The 15,283-nt window shown below is 45.3% G+C and overlaps 1 protein-coding gene across 2 annotated transcripts in view; it reads left to right on the plus strand.

The window, feature by feature from the left end:
• HSD11B1L (hydroxysteroid 11-beta dehydrogenase 1 like) overlaps positions 1-15,283 on the plus strand; it is an 85,872-nt gene that overhangs the window by 12,565 nt on the left and 58,024 nt on the right. For both annotated transcript variants that reach the window (XM_077270634.1, XM_077270625.1), the window contains exon 4: positions 8,525-8,616. In XM_077270634.1, the coding sequence (XP_077126749.1) occupies positions 8,525-8,616 (92 nt within the window). The remainder of the gene's footprint in view (positions 1-8,524; positions 8,617-15,283) is intronic.

Below are 15,283 nucleotides of genomic sequence, written 5' to 3' on the forward strand. Positions count from 1 at the left end.
AGTACTATGCTTAAAGGTGTCAGTGATATAAAGCCAGAGTATTTTCCTCCAGTGCACTAAAGTGTTGTGAGGTTTAAGCTAAAGTTGCATAAATGTGCTGGTTTTATGTGGACATCCATAGAGTGGTTGGGAGGCTGTCCACCTTATCTCCACCTGCAGAGCCGATGTGCTGACAGGACCTGTGTGATGTCACAGGCATGTGATCAGGTCACATGGGTGAGGAGTCACATGGTCTGGGCTTAAATGGTTGGACTCCACAAGCAGTCTGGGTGTTGTTGAGTATCTGGAGTGGAATACTCCAGAGATGTGGGTTGTGCTAACCCTGAGCAGGCTGACCCTGTTACTACAAGGACTGTACCTAGAGCTACCGTTTTGTTTTGCACTGCTGTTTTGCCCAGAGAACCATGTTTTTTTTGTGCTTAACCCTTAGTTTATGCAGTATTTAACCCCTTAACGAACGCCGGACGCCTTTTAACGGCAGCAGTTAAGGGTACTTATGTCTCAAATCCGCTTTTTAACGGCGCTGAGAAATAAGTGTATAGCGCCCCAGCGTCGGAATTTCTCTGGCGTCTTCGCTACCGGGCAGTAGCTGAGACTCCAGAGAACGTGATTCAGGTTGGTTTTTACCGACCGCAGTATAACAGCGACCCCCTAATTGTAACTCCAACCCTATTACAGCCCTGACCCCAACCCTAACCCCAACACACTCCTAACCCAAATCCAACCCTAACCACAACCCTATCCCCAACACCACAACCCTAACCCCAACACCACAACCCTTACCCCAAAAGAACCCTAGCCCTAACTTTAGCTCTAACCTTAGCTCCAATCCTAACCCAACCCTAGCTCTAGCCTCAACCCTAACCCTAGCTCTAACCCTAACCCTAGCCCTAATGGAAAAATGGAAATAAATACATTTTTATTTTATTTTATTATTTTTACCTAACTAAGGGGGTGATAAAGGGGGGGTTTGATTTACTAGATTTACTATTTTTTTTACTTTGATCACTGTGATAGGGTCTATCACAGTGATAAAAATGAACCAATAGGAAAAATGCATGCACCCGCCATTTTCTTCCTGGAAGAAGACGCAGAGGGCTGGGGGACACAGCTGGAGGGACCGGGGACACCGCAGGTACCGGAGGGCTCGGGGGACCCCATTTCTCTCTTTTCTGATGTGCTAGCTCAAATAGGAAATCAGACTTTTTTTTGCAGTCGCTGTTATTCTGTCAATAATGGTGATCGCAAAACTGGGGTCGGTAAAAACTGACCCAAATCATGTTCTCCCGTAGCCAAGACCCCAGAGATTTTCTGACGCTGAGGGGGCGCTATAACCTTATTTCTCAGCGCTGGAAAAAGCGGCGCTGAGGAATAAGTACCCTTAACTGCCTCCATTAAAAGGCGTATCGGCGGTCGATAAGAGGTCAAAGGGAATCTGTCAGTAGGATCAACCCTCCTAAACCGCCTATATGTAGGTCATAGGAAGCTGAATAAAATGATACCTTGATATCTGTGGTCTGATGTTTTGTTCCAGAGAAATCCATGGTATTTTTTATATTTATACAAACCACCTAATTGTAACTCCAACCCTATTACAGCCCTGACCCCAACCCTAACCCCAACACACTCCTAACCCAAATCCAACCCTAACCACAACCCTATCCCCAACACCACAACCCTAACGCCAACACCACAACTCTTACCCCAAAAGAACCCTAACCCCAACCCTAGCCCTAACTTTAGCTCTAACCTTAGCTCCAATCCTAACCCAACCCTAGCTCTAGCCTCAACCCTAACCCTAGCTCTAACCCTAACCCTAGCCCTAATGGAAAAATGGAAATAAATACATTTTTTTTTTTATTATTATTTTTACCTAACTAAGGGGGTGATAAAGGGGGGTTTGATTTACTAGATTTACTTTTTTTTTATTTTGATCACTGTGATAGGGTCTATCATAGTGATAGAAATGAACCAATAGGAAAAATGCATGCACCCGCCATTTTCTTCCTGGAAGAAGACGCAGAGGGCTGGGGGACACAGCTGGAGGGACCGGGGACACCGCAGGTACCGGAGGGCTCGGGGGACCCCATTTCTCTCTTTTCTGATGTGCTAGATCATATAGGAAATCAGACTTTTTTTTGCAGTCGCTGTTATTCCGTGAATAATGGTGATCGCAACACTGGGGTCTGTAAAAACGGACCCAAATCATGTTCTCCCGTAGCCAAGACCCCAGAGATTTTCTTACGCTGAGGGGGCGCTATAACCTTATTTCTCAGCGCTGGAAAAAGCGGCGCTGAGGAATAAGTACCCTTAACTGCCTCCATTAAAAGGCGTATCGGCGGTCGATAAGAGGTCAAAGGGAATCTGTCAGTAGGATCAACCCTCCTAAACCGTCTATATGTAGGTCATAGGAAGCTGAATAAAATGATACCTTGATATCTGTGGTCTGATGTTTTGTTCCAGAGAAATCCATGGTATTTTTTATATTTATACAAACCACCTAATGAATTTGGTGCACCTGAGTAGTGGGATGCACCTTGCGAGAAATGCTGCTGACTGTAGTAAGATTTGTGGCATAAGGTACGCCATTGCTTGTCATGAATTAGGTGGACTTTTCCACAGCAGGTCTTCTCCCAGCTCCATCTATTTTGGTGAAGTTGGCTGAAAACCCCAAAAGTCTGGCTCAAATTTGATGTCACACAACTTGGAAGTTGTGCAAAGAATTTGTGACATTTGCCGTTTTCACACCAGTTTTTCCAAGTTCCTCCAAAATGGGCAGAGCTGGAGCGGAACAAGGGCGTGATGTCACAGCTTGTGTAAATCATAGTGTAGCGTAGAGCTGTAGTGTTTCACATTTAATAACCTTCATTCCCACCATTCACACTCTCATGCAATGGTCACACATTCAGCCGAGATTTCTGCAGAGGTACAACTACACACGTTGGCAAAATTGTTGGTAACCTTCTATTAACGCAAGAAAAAAAACCACAATGGTCACTGAAATAATTTTAAACTGACAGAAGTATTTTTAAATTGAAATTGATGGAATAGAAACTAATGAAAATCAGACATGGCTTTTGAATTTTGGTTCAACAGAATATTACAAAAAACAAACACCTGACAAAAGTGACTTTTAAGTTAACTTTGTTGCACAACCTTTTGAGGCAATCACTGCCAATAAATGATTTTTGTAAAGCTGCGATCACACTATCAGTATATGGTCAGTATTTTACATCAGTATTTGTAAGCCAAGACCAGGAGTGGGTGATAAATACAGAAGTGGTGCATATGTTTCTGTTATACTTTTCCTCTGAATGTTCCAGAAAAATACTGAAACAGTTGGAAAATATTGACCAAATACTGATGGTGTGACCCTGGCCTAACTCTCAATGAGACTTCTGCTCCAGGTGTGAAGGCTGCCCTCTCCATGCAAGTTTCAGCTGCATCCACAGATGTCCAATAGGATCTAGATCAGGCCTCTTAGGCTACTTTCACACTAGCGTTTACCTGATCTGCGGCAGGCTGCGGACTTCCTCCGTGAAGCCCCGCCCTCGGCCGCACCTCCGCCGCTAGCTCCGCCTACTTCTGCATGTGGCCCGCATGCGACCTCCATACCTATCTTTAGCATTAGGTATGCAGGTCGTGCGGCTGTATGCGGATGCTGCCGCATGCGTCGTTTTGACGATGCGGGGACCAGCGTAGGACGCAGCCTGTAGCATTTTTTTTTTCCACATCGTCAAAACGACGCATGCGGCAGCATCCGCATACAGCCGCACGACCTGCGTACCTAATTTTAAAGATAGGTATGGGGCTCGCATGCGGGCCGCATGCAGAAGTAGGTGGAGCTAGCGGCGGAGGTGCGGCCGAGGGCGGGGCATCACGGAGGAAGTCCGCAGCCTGCCGCAGATCAGGTAAACGCTAGTGTGAAAGTAGCCTTAGAAAGCCCGTTCTGAATAGTCTGTCTTTGCTCTTAGCCACTCTCCAATGTTTTTACGCGTGAATTTTGGGTTATTATCCTGTCAGATTACCCATGACCTGTGAATCAGTCCAAGATTTCCAACACTGGGCAGCACATTTTACTCCAAAATGTCTTGATAGTCTTGGGACCTCATTACACGCTGCAGATTGAAGACACTTTATGCCAGATGCAGCAAAGCAGCCCCAAAACATACCCCAATCTCCCCCATGTTTCACACCAGTTATTATTCTTACTACCAGTGGCGTAACTACAAAGTTATGGGCCCCGGTGCGAACTTCCAAATGGGGCCACCCCCCCACCCCGGGTCCCCCCGCCTCAAACCCCCCCCACCTTCCCCTAGATACGCCTTGGACTGTCGCAGGAATCTCCTGCACTGCAACATGGTGTTGGGTGCCAGCACAGCCCGCACAGTGGTATATCCAGCACAGTGGTATATCCAGCACAGCCCGCACAGTGGTATATCCAGCACAGCCCACACAGTGGTATATCCAGCACAGCCCGCACAGTGGTATATCCAGCACAGCCAGCACAGTGGTATATCCAGCACAGCCAGCACAGTGGTATATCCAGCACAGCCCGCACAGTGGTATATCCAGCACAGCCCGCACAGTGGTATATCCAGCACAGCCCGCACAGTGGTATATCCAGCACAGGGATATATACAGCAGAGCCCGCACAGGGATATATACAGCAGAGCCCGCACAGGGATACATACAGCAGAGCCCGCACAGCTGTATATAGAGCACAGCCCGCACAGGGGTATATAGAGCACAGCCCGCACAGAGATATATACAGCACAGCCCGCACAGGGATATATACAGCACAGCCCGCACAGGGGTATATACAGCACAGCCCGCACAGGGGTATATACAGCACAGCCCGCACAGGGGTATATACAGCACAGCCCGCACAGGGATATATACAGCACAGCCCCCACAGGGATATATACAGCAGAGCCCGCACAGGGGTATATACAGCACAGCCCGCACAGGGGTATATAGAGCACAGCCCCCACAGGGATATATACAGCAGAGCCCGCACAGGGGTATATAGAGCACAGCCCGCACAGGGATATATACAGCAGAGCCCGCACAGGGGTATATAGAGCACAGCCCGCACAGGGGTATATAGAGCACAGCCCGCACAGGGATATATACAGCAGAGCCCGCACAGGGGTATATAGAGCACAGCCTGCACAGGGGTATATAGAGCACAGCCCGCACAGGGGTATATACAGCACAGCCCACACAGGGGTATATAGAGCACAGCCCGCACAGGGATATATACAGCAGAGCCCGCACAGGGATATATACAGCAGAGCCCGCACAGGGATATATACAGCAGAGCCCGCACAGGGATATATACAGCAGAGCCCGCACAGGGATATATACAGCACAGCCCGCACAGGGATATATACAGCAGAGCCCGCACAGGGGTATATAGAGCACAGCCCGCACAGGGATATATACAGCAGAGCCCGCACAGGGATATATACAGCAGAGCCCGCACAGGGGTATATAGAGCACAGCCCGCACAGGGATATATAGAGCACAGCCCGCACAGGGATATATACAGCAGAGCCCGCACAGGGGTATATAGAGCAGAGCCCGCACAGGGATATATACAGCAGAGCCCGCACAGGGATATATACAGCAGAGCCCGCACAGGGATATATACAGCAGAGCCCGCACAGGGATATATACAGCAGAGCCCGCACAGGGATATATACAGCACAGCCCGCACAGGGATATATACAGCAGAGCCCGCACAGGGATATATACAGCAGAGCCCGCACAGGGGTATATAGAGCACAGCCCGCACAGGGATATATACAGCAGAGCCCGCACAGGGATATATACAGCAGAGCCCGCACAGGGGTATATAGAGCACAGCCCGCACAGGGATATATACAGCAGAGCCCGCACAGGGATATATACAGCAGAGCCCGCACAGGGGTATATAGAGCACAGCCCGCACAGGGATATATAGAGCAGAGCCCGCACAGGGATATATACAGCAGAGCCCGCACAGGGGTATATAGAGCACAGCCCGCACAGGGATATATACAGCAGAGCCCGCACAGGGATATATACAGCAGAGCCCGCACAGGGGTATATAGAGCACAGCCCGCACAGGGATATATAGAGCACAGCCCGCACAGGGATATATACAGCAGAGCCCGCACATCTCATCTCCCCCCCCCCCCCCCCCCCCGATAATGGCCCCACAGTCCAGTTAAAAAGAAAAAAAAACCAAAAACTCTCCTCACCTTTCCTTTTGCCCGCGCTGCTCCCGGCGGCTGCAGTCTGCCCAGGACACTGCAGGTACACGATGATATGACGTCATCGCGCACCCGCAGTGTACTGTCAGAGGCAGAGCGGGGAATGATGGGAGAGGGGGCGTCTCTCTCCTCCGTCATTGCATTGAACTATACCGGTGTCATAGACGCCGGTATAGTTAAATGCGGCACTGGCGGGGGGCGGGGGGGAACAGTGCAGCGGCCCACTACTGGCACCGGCTCTTCTGGCATTTGCCAGAAGTGCCCGATGGCCAGTCCGGCCCTGCACTGACCTGCCAACCCGGGGCCCCTGACCTGCGGGGCCCGGTCGCAATGGCGACCGCTGCGACCGCGGTAGTTACGCCCCTGCTTACTACTATGTTTTGCTTATATAGCACCATCATATTACACAACGCTTCACAGACATTATCGTCACTGTCACCATTTGGTCTAACAATCTAAATTCCTTATTAGTATGTGCTTGGAGTGTGGGAGGGAACCGGAGTACCCAGAGGAAACCCATATAAACACAGGCAGAACATACAAACTCTTTGTAGATGTTGTACTTAGTGGGATTTGAACCCAGGACTCCAGCACAACAGTGCTAATCACTAAGCCACCGCGTTGCCCATAGGTACAATGCTCTTTGTATGCTTAGTTTTTGCATCTGTTAACAGAGTTGGTATTTATTGCTAAAAAGCTCCAGTTTTGTCTCATCTCTCCAAAAGACATTCTCCTAGAAGCTTTGTGGCTTGTCAATCAGCATTTTGGCAAATTGTAGTCTTGCATTTTTATGATTTGTTTTCTTCCTTGAATCGTCTCTGCGATCGGTGTTGTAAGTTCTGCTGTTAATCCCTTTGTTTTATGTAACGGTTAGTGCTGTATTGTTTTGTGTACACATATTCCATGTGCTGGAATCCGGAGTCGTATATACCTTGCGCTCACAGTTAATTTTCCGATAGCCGGCCTAGTGGTGCGAACAGGCTGCGGTCATCTCCGTTGATCGTCGGCCAGTCGTGTAATTGTCCGGACGATAGGGGGCAGCTGAGAGCAGTTTGCTCCAAAGATCACAGCAGGTTGTACGCTTGACCTTCCCGGCCTGTGATATCAGGGATTTGTGGGATTAAAGGGAACCTGTCACACCCAAAATCGAAGGTGAGCTAAGCCCACCAGCATCAGGGGCTTATCTACAGCATTCTGGAATGCTGTAGATAAGCCCCCGATGTATCCTAAAAGTTCCTCCTATCTTCATCAGATGACGTCCCCTGTTGAGGGCAGAGCAAAGTACTGCAGTGTCCAGGCGCCGGGCCTCTCTGACCTTTCCCTCAACAGGGCAGACAAAGTATGCCTGAGCCGGAGCCGCAGCGTGAAGACAAGAAGAGGACGTCATTGTAAGAAGATGGGAGACCCCGGACCGCGACGCCCATCGTACCGGGACCGCCCCTGGGTGAGTATAATCTAACCTCTTTTTCTCATCTTTTAGGATACATCGGGGGCTTATCTACAGCATTCCAGAATGCTGTAGATAAGCCCCTTTTGCCGGTGGGCTTAGCTCACCTTCGATTTTGGGGATGACAGGTTCCCTTTAAGAAAGTCCTGACAAATATTGTATCCCTGACAACATGCATTAGTTTCTTATGTCCCTATGGTCAAATTACTTTTAATCTTTTATAGAGGTACCATCATTTTTGTCCAGGTTATTTTCATTAGTTTGTTTTTTTTTTGTTTGTTTTAATTTTTCTTTTGAAAAACAATTCAAAAGCAATGTCTGATCTTCATTAGTTGATATTAAGTAAATTTCAAATTGAAAACACAACTTTTTTCAGTTTAAAGTTATTTCAATGACCATTGTGGGTTTTCATTACTTTAACATAAGGGTATCAAAACTTTTGTCGATATGTGTATGTAGTTATTTAGCATATAAAGGTTACTGTTTACTTAATGAGATGTTATATACAGTTTTCCTGTATTTTTCCACTAGCAGTCTTTCAAGAGGAACCTTTATTTTTGTCATTTACACTCTGTGGATAAGAATAGTTCAGGTCATGTAGACACCACGGTATAGTTACAGTACAGATATTCGTTCACTTACCATGCCCCAATGCACTTCTGGTTAATTTGCATATGATTTCTCAATTTTGGTACATAGGAAATGCTTAGCATTTTTTTGTTTTACCTAGACAGATATACCATAAGTTTCAGAAGTACAATGTAGCTGCCAGATTTCTCATAACAAATATTAACTACTCATTTCACATACCCTGCAGGAGGTTTGGATTATCTGGTGTTAAATCACATTGGCTATACCCCGTTTCAGATGTGGGATGGAGATGTAAATCACACAAGATGGCTTATGGAGGTTTGTTTGCCTGCCTACATATATCAAAATGCATTTACTCTTTAATCAATGGGAGCGATCCAAAGCCTGTGTAGAAAATAAAAAGCACAATTGTCATAAATATGTAATGTACAACATATGTTTTTAAGCATAGGAGGGGCATATCCATATTAACATTTTAGAATAGTGGTGCTTGAAAGTATTGGTACCCTTCAGCATTTTCCATGTTTCTGCATAATTTTGACTGAAATTGATGCCAGATTTTTACATAGGTTCACAAAGTAGATAAGGAGAACCAAATGGTCAAAATATTATATGTATTATAATTTTGTAAATTTTGTAAATGAGAAAAATTATCCAATATTACATGTCTGTGAGTGACGAACCTTGTCGAGCCTTGTGCTTTTAATCAATGGGATGACAGTCTGGTGTGAGTGGGCAACCTGTTTTATTTAATTGTCCCTGTCAATCACTGACAGCGGCATTTAACACACACACAGACAGAAAGAATGTCATTGATCCTGCTCATCAGCATGCCCTTCACATGATTGCTGGGTGCCGATGGGTTGTCATGGCAGCAAGGGGTCTGCTGAAGACCCCCAGTGCCTGTCATCACGATCCTCCTGGGCCGGCGTTCATAGGAGATGAAGCACTGCTGTGTTTAGCACAGGCATTCTGACTATTGCAGTTTTAACCCCTTCCCGACATGCGCCGTACTAGTACTGCCCTGCGGGAGGTGCGTTCCCGCAAAGAGCAGTACTATGGCGGCATGATCACGCAGCCTCACGCTGAGCGTTGCGGCGATCGCGTGTGGGTGTCAGCTGTATGTGACAGCTGACACCCCGAAGCAACACCCACGATCGGTGCTAGCACCGATCGCTGGCATTTAACCCCTCTGATGCCACTGTCACTGGTGACAGCGACTTAGAGGGGCATCGCTCAGGGAGGGGGCTGCCTGCGTGCTTCCATCAGGACAACGTGATGCAATCGTGTTGTCCTGATGGTCTCCATGAAGACCCTCGACTCCAAGATGGCCACTTGGTCCTTCCAGGTCCTGCAGGGAAGGTGGCTTCTGAGCGCCTGCTGGGAGCAGACCCTGACATGCCTCCTTCCCTGCCTGTCCGATCGCTGATCTGACACTCTGCAGTGCAGAGTGTCAGATCAGCGATCTGATGTAATATAGTAATGTCTCAAACGTAATAAAAAAAATTTACAAAGTGTAAAAATAGTTTTTTAAAAATCACTAAATAAAGGAAAATAAATATTTTTCCAATAAATACATTTATGTATATATAAAAACAACAATGGAAGTACACATATTTGGTATCGCCGTGTCCGTAACGACTCGCTCTATAAAACTGTCCCACTATTTAACCCCTTCAGTGAACACCATTAAAAAACACGAAGCAAAAAAATGCTTTATCATCATACCGCCGAACAAAATGTGCATTAAAACACGATCAAAAAGGCGGATTTCAATAAAAATGGTACCGCTGAACACGTCATCTTGTCCCACAAAAAAACAAGCCACAAAACAGCTCAATTAGCAGAAAAGTAAAAAAGTTATAGCGCTCACAATAAAGCGATGCAAAAACAATTTTTTTAATAAAAGTTTTTATTGTGTAAAAGTGCCAAAACATAAAAAGATGATATAAATGAGGTGTAATTGTAATCGTACTCACCCAAAGAATAAAGCGGTATTACCAAATTCACAACAGGTGGAACGGTATAAAAAACAAAACAAAAAGCAATTCCTGAATTGCAGTTTTTTGTTCATTTTGTCTCCCAAAAATCAGAATAGAAAAAGTGTCATGTGCCCGGAAATGGTACCAATAAAAACTTCAGCTTGTCCCGCAAAAAAACAAGCCATCACATGACTCTGACTCTGTCAGCTGAAATATGAAAAAATTATAGCTCTCAAAATATGGTGATGCAAAAAATAGTAACAGCAGCCAAAACTAAAAGCCCAATATAAATCTGGTATTGCTGTAATCACTCTGACCTGAAGAATAAAGTTGCATAATCACTTATACCGCTTGAGGAACGTCGTAAAAAATAAAACCAATTCTTCACAATTGTGAAATTTTCAAAATGTTCGCCATCTTTTTCACAAATAAATGCAAGTCATATCAAATACATTTTACCAGTGTCATAAAGTGTCATAAAGTACAATATGTCACAAGAAAACATTCCAAAGATTAACCGGGATCCGTTGACGCGTTCCAGAGTTATAACCTCATAAAGTGACAGTGGTCAGAATTGTGAAAATTGGCCTGCTCAGGAAGGTGAAAACCGGCTTTGGGGTGAAGAGGTTAAATACAGTAAAAAGTTTAAAAAAAAAAAAGTTTTAACCCCTTAACGACCGCTGATATGCCTTTTAACGGTGGCAGTTAAGGGTACTTATGCCTCAGCGCCGTTTTTTAACGGCGTTGAGGAATAAGGGTATAACACCTCCCAGAGTTGTAATTTCTCTGGGGTCTCGGCTACCAGGAGTAAGAGGTGTAATGAGAAAAAAAAATACTCTAATAGATGTGCCTTTTCTGGGTGGCTGCGGGTTGCTATATTTAGCCTGGAGGAGTCAACATCCATGGGGGAAACCAACGCCGTTTTTTAACAAATTATTTAAATTATTATTATTTAAACACTGACAGCTGAGGGTTGCAGCCCCCAGCTGTGCATTTTACCTGGTTGGTTATCAAAAATACAGGGGAAACCACGACGTTTTTTAAATTTATTTATAGCGCAGGTGCGGCTGATGAATACTCCCATCAGCTGCTGCCTGCTCTCACTGTTATTAGCGGCAGCAGGTGTAGGCTGATGGGTGTAAAAGTACCATCAGCTGCCGCCTGCTGTCATTGTTATCGCTTGAATATAACTCATCATTCTCCCCTGCTCGCACTGATCACCAGCAGAGCAGGGGAAAATGTTGAATGCCATCTTCAGCATCCAGCATCGGGGAACATTGCTATCTGTACCGCTCCTTCTCTGGCGCCGGTATCTGTGGTACTGATGAGGCACACGGTTGCCACACATTTGCCACAGTTATTACGCAAATGGACACTGATATCTCTGGTACCGTTTTTTCCGGTAGCGGAAATATCAGGACATGTGAAACAGGCCTAAAAGTGAGTGTGGATTTGGTCAAAGTAGTTGACCAAGTCAGTGTGCCGAACGAGAGCCAGGGGGACACGGATATCCTCCAGCCGTCACCAATGTGTGACAGAGCTTACACAGTCACAGCTCTCTGGCGCCCCCCCTTCACCTAGGATAAGTAGTCACTGGAGTGGCTGCCTTGTTATGTACTGGTTATTGGGGCGCACTGCAGTGAGGGCAATATATATATATATATATATATATATATATATATATATACATATATATTACCAGTCCCAGGCCGGGAATATATATATAGATAGATAGTTAGACCTCCCGTCCGTCACTGCCGGGATCCCCCAATAACGCCAGAACAGTATGCTGCCACCAGTTCCTCGTCAGATATAAGCCCGGTCTGTTAACAAGCTTATATCGGGTCAGAAACCAACCCCAAGTAGCATATAAGTACTAGCCGGACTCACGTGAGAAATCGGGATTTGAGGTAAAAGAGCAGGCCAAAATGAGTTGATATTTTAATTGCCGAAAGGCGCACTAGATAATACAAATATATACAGAGTAATATACAGCTATTACAGCCAAAAGTACATATAAAAGTAGGGTACAGCTGTATGTGTCACATTACCTGTCCTTGTAGCATGTGAATCCGGCGAAGCACTCAAATCCACAGGTACTTTCTTAGTTTCTGGTCCTTCTCCACGCGTGACATGACATGGCTTCCGTGGCAAAACAATAACACCGGCTAAATGTGTGTAGCTAGTTTTTATCCCTTAGCTCGCCCCCTCCCATATTTCCCACCGCCCCTCTGGGCCGAACTGAAATTTCTTCCCCTGCCCTCCTATCTGATATAATTCCCAATATCTAGAATGGGTCATAATTTCCTAGAGGGAGGTCCAAACGGGACAACTGACATCTCAACGGGTCCGTTGGGGCTTGACTGATATAGAGAATCCAAACTTGGGTCAGTTAAGTGGTTCCGGAGAGCCAGTCTTGATAGTTCAGTATCTGAGACAGCTAGAGAACAATGAGACACAGGTGTGTGCACGGCGGGTTTCCAGGATTCTGGTGGTATATTTGACTTAACCCTGAGATGCCGCTCCGTCTAGGGCTTCCATTGATAGCTGGCCGTCCTGCACAAAGGAAAGCAGGGGGTCCCAGCTTTTTTCCTCCCATTATTTAACACAGGGCCTCTAATTCTCTGGACATATGGCAAGGTCCTGTTCTTTTGAGGCATTGTGTATTTATCTCATTGGTGAGGGCTACAGTTCAGGAGCAGGGGAGAGGGAGAAGTCTGGGTAATATATTCGGCCTAAATTAATAAATCAAATTGATATCTCCCTCGTCCCTCACAGTCAGGTTTTAGGAAAACCGGACATGGGCTTTTATTTATTTTAGAGATTTTGCAGGTTTGGTATTGATGCAAATCTCACCCTCCCTTCTAGATTTTGAGAGTGGCACATGTTCACGAAATCCATTTAAACTTTCAGCTTTGTCTTGGGTGTGTCAGTGTTTTGTTTGTAAGCTGCAGAGCAGGAGGCTCTATACAACCCAGGCCTGTGTGAAGTTAATACAGATTCCGGGACAACAAAGCTGCTGATGTTCCCAAGAGGTATGTTGTGGTCCAGTCACCCACAGCAACTGGTTTAGACAAGGACTGTTTGGCTGACCTGGCTGCGAACCGGAGGATATCACTTACCTTGTTTTGTGAGTTTCTGGAGTAAACACATTTTATGTTGAACTTTCTTGGGTCCCTGCCTATCTATTGCACTGTGTGAACACCATTGCACTACACTATCTATTTAATCTCTCAATCTCTCTCTCTTTCATTAGAAAAGTACCAGTGGGATAAAGATATCCAATTATTTAGAACCACTCATGCATGAATTGCATAAAAAGGAGGACATAGAGTTTGCTAAATATACAAAATTAATGTAATAAATTTTGTATATTTAGCAAACTCTATGTCCTCCTTTTTATGCTCTCTCTCTTTCAGTCTCTCTCTCTTTCAGTCTCTCTCTTTCAGTCTCTCTCTCTCTCAATCTGTCGCTCTGTGTGAACACCGTTGCACTACACTATCTAATCTCTCTATCTCTGTCTCTCAATCTCGCTCTTGATTCTGTCTCTCGAATCTCTCTATCTCTCTCAATCTCTCTTTGTCGCTCGATCCTCTCTCTCTCGATCCTCTCTCTCCTATCTATTTATATATCTCTTGAAGAATATTTCCTTGGAAAACTATGTGTAAATGATATTGAGAATTGCTCTGTGTAAAAGCTCATGTTAAAATTGCATTGTATTCGCATGGAAATCGCATGCCAGGTGATGAAAATCGCATGACACTTGGCCAACTTTTCTGGATTAAAATCGGACCGAATTTTTAAACGCTAGAGTGTCTCTGGCCTTAGACTGATTGTGTACAAGTGTAGAAAATTTAAGCCCTTTATTTCTCTCCTCCAGAAGTAGTAAACTTAGGCTGGGGTCACACTTGCGAGTGCAATGCAAGAAACTCGCACGAGTCTCTCACATCAATACCCGGCACTGCCGCCGACACTCGGGACCTGCATAGAAATACATGCAGCTGTATGCTCCGGTCCCGAATGCCGGCGGCTGTGCCGGGTATTGATGCAAGAGACTTGTGCGAGTTTCTCGCATTGCACTCGCAAGTGTGACCCCGGTCTTAGAATGATCACTCCAAGAGCAGGGCATATAATAGTCTGTGAGGTCCCAAAGGAAACCAAGGTAACCTGTAAGCAACTAAAAGCCTCTTTTACATTAGTTAGTGTTAATTTTTATGAGTCCACCATCAGGAGGACACGGAACAACAATGTTGTGCATGGCAAGATTGCATGGAGAAAGTAACTGATCTTTAAAAAGGACATTAATGCCCGTCTGTTAACAACACCTGGACAAGCTAGAAGGATACTGGAACAATATTTTGTGGACAATGAGACCATAATAGAATCTTTTGGCTATGTTTGAAGAAAGAAAACCACTGCATCACAAGCTAAAAGCCTCATACCATCTATGAAGCAAGATGGTGGTGGGATCATTGTTTGCGCCTGTTTTGCTACCTCTAAGGGCACGTGCACACATTGAGTAATTGGTGAGTTTTTTTTACCTCAGTATGTGTAAGCCAAAACCAGGAGTGGAACAATCCGATGACAAGTATAATAGAAACCCGTAAACACTTGTATTTTTTTTTACCCAGTCCTGGTTTTGGCTTGTCATCGTTGATAGAACAATTAATTCTGAATTAATACCAGAAAATTCTACAATAAAGTGTCATGCACCAAGACATAAACCCAAAACACTCAAGTCATTGTGATTAAAGAAGAATAAAGTTAGAGGTTTGTCAGGTAAAGTCCTGACCACTTATACTGCAGAAATTTTGTGGAAGGACAAGAAGCAAGTTGTCACAGAAAACAGACCAACATAACAGAGTTGAAGCCCTTTTTAGAGGGGAATTGACAAAAAATCCTCCAAGCCGATAGTCAAGATTAATCAACAATTACGGGAAACCTTTAGATAGACAATGAGGTCACACCAGATACTGAAAACAAGGGTTCACACACTTGTACCA

The sequence above is a fragment of the Ranitomeya variabilis genome, chromosome 1 (assembly GCF_051348905.1).
Source record: "Ranitomeya variabilis isolate aRanVar5 chromosome 1, aRanVar5.hap1, whole genome shotgun sequence".
Lineage (NCBI taxonomy): Eukaryota > Metazoa > Chordata > Amphibia > Anura > Dendrobatidae > Ranitomeya > Ranitomeya variabilis.